The sequence below is a fragment of the Canis lupus genome, chromosome 34, assembly GCF_003254725.2.
Source record: "Canis lupus dingo isolate Sandy chromosome 34, ASM325472v2, whole genome shotgun sequence".
In the NCBI taxonomy this organism is placed as follows: Eukaryota; Metazoa; Chordata; class Mammalia; order Carnivora; family Canidae; genus Canis; species Canis lupus.
Window position 1 is genome coordinate 12,159,023 of NC_064276.1, and position 7,301 is coordinate 12,166,323.

A 7,301-nucleotide genomic window follows, 5' to 3' on the forward strand; every position below is an offset into this window, starting at 1 on the left:
AGATGATCTGTCCTGTTTGTCAGTGGGCATGAAAATCCCCTGTCATTGTATTAGTATCAGTGAGTTTCTGTATGTTTGTTGTTCATTGGTTTCTATATTTAGCTACTCCCACATTGGGTGCATAAATATTTACTATTGTTTGATTTTCTTGATGGATAGCCTCTAATTATGAAATAATGTCCTTCTTCATCTCTTATTACTGTCTTTGGTTTCAAATCTAGTTTTTCTAAGTATGGCTCTTCCAACTTTTTATTGATGTCCATTACCATGATAGATGATTGTAAATCCCCTGACTTTCAATATACGTGTTTCTGTAGGTCTAAAGTTAGGCCTTTGTAGGAAGCATATTGATGGATTCTTTAAAGATTTTATTTATTTATTCATGGGACAGACAGAGAGAGAGAGAGAGAAAGGCAGAGACATAGGCAGATGGAGAAGCAGGCTCCACAAAAGGAGCCCGATGTGGGACTAGGTCCCTGACACTGTCATCAAGCCCTGAACTAAAGCCAGACACTCAATCTCTGAACCACCGAGACATCCTGTATTTGCTTTTTAATCCACTCTGATACCTTATATCATTTGAATGGGGCTTTTAGTCCATCTACATTCAGAGTGATTTTTGAAATTTATGAATTCAGTGCTTTGGTGTTACCAGTAGAGTCGGTGTTTCTGGTAATGTTCTTTGGTCCTTTCTAGTCTTTGTTGTTTCTGGTGTCTTTTTTTTTTTTTTTTCCTCACTAGAGGAGTCTCCTTTAAAAACTTCTTGCTGGACTGGTTTAGTGGTCATGAACTCCTTTATTTGTTGTCTTCCTGAGAAACTCTTAATCCCTCTTTCTATCCTGAATGACAGCCTTATTGTATAAAGAAATCGTGGCTGCATACTTTTCCCATTCAGTATATCGAATATTTCCTTCCACTACTTTCTGGCCTGAGAGGTGTGTGTAGGCAGATCTGTTGTCTGGATTTGCCTTCACTGGTAGGTTAAGGACTGTCACCACCCCACCGCTTTCAGGATTCTAACCTTGCGTGTGTATTTTGTGAATTTGATTCTGATGTGCCTTGGCGATGGTCGGCTTTTGTTGAATTTCGTGGGAGTTCTCTGTGCTCCTGGTTTCAGTGTCTGTGTCCTTCCTCACAACAGAAAAGTTCATATACTTTGTTCGAATAAAACTTGTGCCCCCTTTTCTCTCTCTTCATCTTCTGAGTCTCCTGTGATATGAACGTTATTGTTTCAATCAGTGGCTGTGTTCCCTAAGTCTGCCTCTGTGGTCCATTACCTTTCTTGTGTTTAGGGTTTCCGTTTGGGACTGCATCTCAGTTATAGCATTTTTATTTTTATTTTTTTTTTTTATTTTTTTTATTTTTTAAAATATTCTATTTATTTATTCATGAGAGACACAGAGAGAGAGAGAGAGACAGAGAGACAGAGACAGAGACATAGGCTGAGGGAGAAGCAGGCTCCCTGCAGGGAGCCCAATGCGGGACTCGATCCTAGAACCTTGGGATCACGCCCTGAGCCAAAGGCAGACACTCAAACACTGAGCCACCCAGGTGCCCTGGACATACATTTAACCACAGGGGTCTGTGCAAGTGGCATCATGGTATCTGTAGACTTAGCTGAGTCATAGCTTCCAGAGTGCTATTCCCTGTCTACTTTACATAGCTATTTCACTACTCTTGTGGATTTCTTTGTTGGCTTCTTTCTCTTTTTCTTCTCCTTTGTTGGTTTTTGCTTTTTCTCTTTCTCTGTTGGCTCCTTTCTCTTCTGCCTGTGCACTGTCAGCTCCCTTCCCTCTTCCATGGTTGCCTTCTTTCTCTTCTTCTTTGTCATAAACACTGGTGTAAACTGCTTTGTTATAGCCTTCCCGGTTCCGAGCAATTTCAATAGCAAGAAATTGTATCCTGGGGGCAAAGATGGTGTTTTCCTCAGTGTAGCCCTGAGAACAATCCAGTCGCAGCAAAGTACCATAGTTGAAGTCTTCTACAACCCCGTCAAACTTCAAGCAGAATGGTCTCCACTTCTCTTTAGCGGACTCTGATTTGAGCTCTTCTGGATCCAACACATCTATCCTGAGTTTCTCGAAATTTTTCCGAAACTCAGAATAGATTTGGTCATCCACTTTGGTGAGTTTCAGGAACTGTGGGTCAACTGATGAAATCAGCTTGTAGTAGACTTCAGCATGCTGCATTGCTTTCATGGCCCAAGCCATCTCGATATCAGGCCGACCCCAAAGCAGCGTCTCACCGGCTCAGCAGTTCCCCTAGTCGTCTCCATGTTGAGCCCCACAAAGCCAGCACCAGTTTCCAGTTATAGCATTTTTAATGTCAGCCTGACTAGATGTTAGTTCTTTTATATCGACAGTAAGGGAATGCGTAGTGTCTTCTAAGCTCTTTTTCCAACCCACCTACTATCTTTATAATCATTGTTTTAAATTCTAGTTCAGACATCTTACTTATATCTGAATTGATTAAGTCCCTGGATGTGAGTACTACCTCCTCTGCTTTTTGGAGGCAAACTTCGTCATATCATTGTTTTTCTCAGAATATATGGAAGAAAGAAAAAGAAAAACAGGAAAAACAACAATAACCACAATCCCCCCAAAATCTTAGATCCTGTGTGTGTTTTAGGCTGCTTTTTAATTATTAATTATTAAGAGAATCTAGATCGCAAAATAATAGAGAAAATTTAAGTACAAAGAAAGTAATAAAAATAATAAATATATGTCTCTAACAAATAAAATTAACACTTAATAAAAAAAATTGACCAAAATAAATGAAACATAATTATACAGAACAAAGTACAAAGGAAGCTAGATCCTACTTCTCCCGTTGATCTGAAGCCTTGCAGGCCTCTGTGATCAGTACTCTTGGTGGGAGCCAGTGGTCTGTGCAGGACGTCTGGGGGAGGGGCCATTGCGCTGAGTGTCTGGTGCCACTTGCCTTAGTGGAGATGCACCTGCAGGGCTCAGAGGCAGGGCTCTGTGAAGGCTCATCTGGCCTCCACCAGGTGGCGCTGTGCTGCTCCCTGAGCTCTCTGAGTGCTGATGGACAGGATGAGAGAGGGGGGCATTGGGTTCCCTGGCTCTGGATCTGAACATCCCAACCCCCTGTCTGCAGTGAGCCTTCACAGAAGAGCCATCGAGCCTTCTTGTCTCCGCAGTTTGTGTCAGAACCCTGTGTTCACCCTGCCTGTGTCTGAGCTTGCATGGTGTGCCTCCCATAGGTCATCAGCTGGGCCAGCGCCCAGAAGGCTTCTTCCTCAGTCAGGAACATCAGCAGGATGGCCACGATCTGGCTCGTGCCCTGACAGTGGCCCTCCTTCTGCAAGAGCCAGAGCCCGACAGAGGGTGTCCACACCTGAGACCCCATTGAGCCCTCCTCGCTTGGACATCAGGCTCCCACGACTCCCTCACAACCCAGGCTCCCAGAGGGTGCTCCCAGAGGGTGAGGAGAGCAGGGTAGAGGGCCACCCGCATGGGCTATAGATCAATTCGACCCCAGGTCTGGGGTTTGCTGTGACACACTTGGTACTGAGCCGGGTGGTCAGCACAGGATCCTTGCTGGACAGGGGACAGCATTTGGGGGCTCATCACACTAGGTATGTTTATAAGCAGTACTAATTGTCTAAAGTTAAATGCACAACATTCAGAAATACATAAAAAGACTGACGGTGGGTGTCACTTTGACCCGTCCAACCCTCATGGGGTCCATGTGTGTCCTGGTCTAGCATTGGCGGGGCTGCCCGGCCCCCAGATCCCCTTACTGCCCCCCATGGTCCCCACCCCTGCACCCTGCTCATCACGGGGCAGCTCCACACCCCTTGGGGTTCAACTCACACAGTGACACCTGGAGTCCCCGTCCTGGTGGCCTCCCCCGGGAACCCGGCAGGGGTGTCATGTGGTTCATCCTGAGCACTTTACCACACGACAGTGTTTTGTTTGCTGTCGCAGTTCCACCTGACCTCAGACACCCCATGTTCCTTACCAGAAGCCCTCAGGCCTCTCTTGGGTCCCCCAGTCCCTGCTTTTCCAGCAGCCTCAACCAATCCCAAAGCAGTCCCAGAACATGACCATGATGTGGTTGCGGAAGCTTCTGTTGATATCTAGATCTAACTGTTTGATGTACCAGGAGAAGACCCAGGTCTCCTCCTTCATTTCCTGTGGAGAGAACTGAGGGGAAGGAGCCAGCATCAGCGACACAGAACATTAACTGTCCTCAACTGCCATCATAAGCAGGAGCAGTGCTGGCCACAATGTGAGTATGTCCTGCACAAACCTCCTTCCTTCCCCTGTGAGGCCAAGGACAGCACAGGTGCCTACCGTGCCTGTGGGGCCTGTGTGAGGACAGCACATGTGCCTACCATGCCTGTGGGGCCTTGTGTGAAGACCACCACCAGGAAGGACAGTGAGATGTGGCAGGGCATGGTGTCAGGGGGCCAGAGCCTCAGGGCCCATATTTTCACCATCTCGCTCTGCTCCAGAGGCCTAGGTGCATGTAGCTTCCCTGGGAGGCAAAGGTCAGACGGTCCCAGGACTCTGTGGGGCCTTGGGGGTAGCGGGTTCAGAGCTGCTGTGGCTCTGGCCTGGCCCTGCCTATCACTGCCCAGCAAGCAGCTTGAGCTGTTGTGGCCATAGATCAGGAAGGGTATCTGGATCCCTACAGTGTCATCTTACTGGGCTGGTGGACCCCATGACAGGACACTCGGCACTCAGTCTGTAGCTGGCCGACCTACAGTCCACCTTAGCAGCCACTGTCCCAGGACATGTCATCATGCTGAGGGGACAGAACTCTTCCACACCCTTATCAGGAGCACAAGGGGGCCTAGGAGGCTGTAGGGAACTGCTGACCTGATGCTTGGGGTGAGGTCTCCCAGCCCAGGGCTGGCGCCGAGATGGTGGTGGATGGGCCTGCCAGTGAGTGTTCCTGCGGACTTGGGGCAGACCGAAGGTTTCTCTTAGATTCCACAAACACAGCGACCCAAGGGAAAAAGCAATGACTCGACTTCATCAAAGATAAAAACTTATGCCAGCAAAAGTGTGACAAAACGACCTACCCTGAATGCAATGATTTATGAATAGCTTGAGGGTGGTTATGGGGGAGCACGAGGGCCTCCCTGTTCTAGTTCGAGAAGAGCAAGCCTGCTCATGGGCCAGGAGGACCCAGAAGCCCTGACCGTCCACCCCGGACCACAGGGTGGGGGGATTGGTCATCGCATGTCGGGGTCCATGCCCCTAGGATGGGCTGGAAAGGTCATGGCTTGGGTCTCCCCTGCACAGAAGAGGGCTTACAGGGGAGCAGGGATACTGGATGAGCTGCCTGAGCCCCGACCACAGCCTCCTTCCCTGGCCTAGGGCAGCAGGGAGGCAGCCCTGACCGCGTGGAGCTGTGGAAGGGCTCCAGGAGCTGCCTCATGGGCATAACATGGGGGTCAGTGTGTTCTCACCCCAGCCCAGGAGGCCAGTGCCCCCACCTGGCCCCATAGGCCCCACAGTGGCCCGAGGGGAGCAGAGAGCAGCTCCCACTCACCTGTGACATCTTGCTGTGTGAGCACCTACACTTTATACACTGGGGTACTGGGGAGAGTGGGATAGTTTGGGCTCTGAGCCAGGTCCTGAGAACCAGTGCCTCCAACTGCCTGCGGATGTAGAGTAGTGCCAGGCAGTGGTGGAATCCTGGGGCACCACAGTTCTGCCCACAATGGGCCCCGCATCATCACTGTAGGTCGGTGGGGTCCAGTCAGCACTTAGCCCTGCACCCTGAAGGCCAAGGGTGTGAGGGGAGGCGCTGTCACCACGCTGGGTGGGAAGGGGTTGCAGGCGCCCTCCCACATCCTTAGTTCCCACTCTCAGGCCCTCCAGGCCTCCCACCCTTCTAGGTAGACTGGGTGTCTCAGCTGTCCTCCCACACCCAAGGGTTCATAGCATGGATTTTGCTTAAGAACATTTGAGGGGCTCCTGGGGGGTTCAGCCGGTTAAACGTCAACTCTTGATTTTGGCTCAGGTCAGGGTCTCAAGGTTGTAGTGTGGAGCCTCATGATGGGCTCAGGCCCTGGCTGGTTGGAGAGTCTGATTCAGAGTCTCCCTTTCCATCTGTCCTTCCCACTGCATGCTCTCTCAAATCTATTAAAAATCAACATCGAAGACATTTGAGAAATCTTTATCATCTCTGCAGAGGTGACTTCTTATGTGTATTGGGTGTGTAAATCCTTTTTTTTTAAATTTTCATTTCTCTAGAATAAATTCCCAGGAGTGCTACTACTGAATTATGTGGTAATTGTATTCAAATATTTTTTGGACAAAACTGCTAAACTCTTTCCCAGCAGTGATTATAAGATTTTACAAACTGTGTGGAAACAGTTTTTTTCAAAGCAGTTGTCTAGATACCAGAAGTGTGACTGTTGGACCCTCAGGTGAGATTTATTATGCCTTGGAAAGAACTGCTAAAATCTCCTCCAAAGCAACCATATTTATATCCGCAGCATGAAGGAGCATTCCTGTCATATACCACCCTCCAGCAACTAGTATCCTCCTTTTTGGGACTTTAGCCTTTCTAGGGGTACCTGGGTGGCTCAGCTGGTTAGGCGTCTGCCTTTGGCTCAGGTCATGATCCCTGGGTCCTGGGATGGAGCCCCGCATCGAGCTCCCTGCTCTGGGGGGAGCCTGTTTCTCTCTCCCTCTGCCTACCTCTGCCCCTACTTGCTTGCTCACTCTCTGTCAAATAATAAAATTTAAAAATATGTATATAGCATTTCTAAAAGGTGTGTAGCACCATCTCACTGTTGTTCACATTGGCAACTTCCTAATGCTAGAGGATGTAGAGCGTACTTTTGTAGGGTTGCTTATTATCTGTGTATCATCTTTGTCCAGGTGTCTACTCAGATAGTCACCCATTGTTAATTAAGTTATCTGTGTTCTTATTGTTATGAGGGTTTTTTTGTGTAGATTGAATAAAAATTAAATAGTTTGAATATCAGATGTGTGTTTTGAACACATATTTTCTTTAGTTTTTTTTTTTAATTTTTTATTGGTGTTCAATTTACTAACATACAGAATAACCCCCAACGCCCGTCACCCATCTTTAGTTTTTGAGTTATCTTTAGGTTCCCTGGGCAACGTCTTTCACAGAGTAGCAGTTTTAAATTTGTAAAGTTCATATTATGTTTTTATCTTTTCTGGATCGTGTTTGGTGTTGTGTGTTAAAACGCACCACCAAATTCAAGGTCATGTAGATTTTCTTTTATGTTGCATTTTTGATGTTTTGATAGCTGTGTGTTTTAAATTTACATACAATGTTGAGTGACT

General features: G+C 47.7%; 1 protein-coding gene across 1 annotated transcript; it reads right to left on the reverse strand.

Annotated features, from left to right (window-relative positions):
- Nucleotides 1–1,399: 1,399 nt before the first annotated feature.
- Nucleotides 1,400–2,301, reverse strand: LOC125754314 (protein PBDC1-like). The gene has a single exon (XM_049105768.1). The coding sequence runs from the start codon at nucleotides 2,208–2,210 to the stop codon at nucleotides 1,656–1,658; it is 555 nt and encodes a 184-aa protein (XP_048961725.1). The 5' UTR covers nucleotides 2,211–2,301; the 3' UTR covers nucleotides 1,400–1,655.
- Between the last annotated feature and the right edge of the window lie 5,000 nt (nucleotides 2,302–7,301).

What these genes read in the sequence shown, in the direction of transcription:
- LOC125754314 (XM_049105768.1), bottom strand. Translation starts at nt 2,210, where the DNA reads ATGGCTTGGGCCATGAAAGCAATGCAGCATGCTGAAGTCTACTACAAG.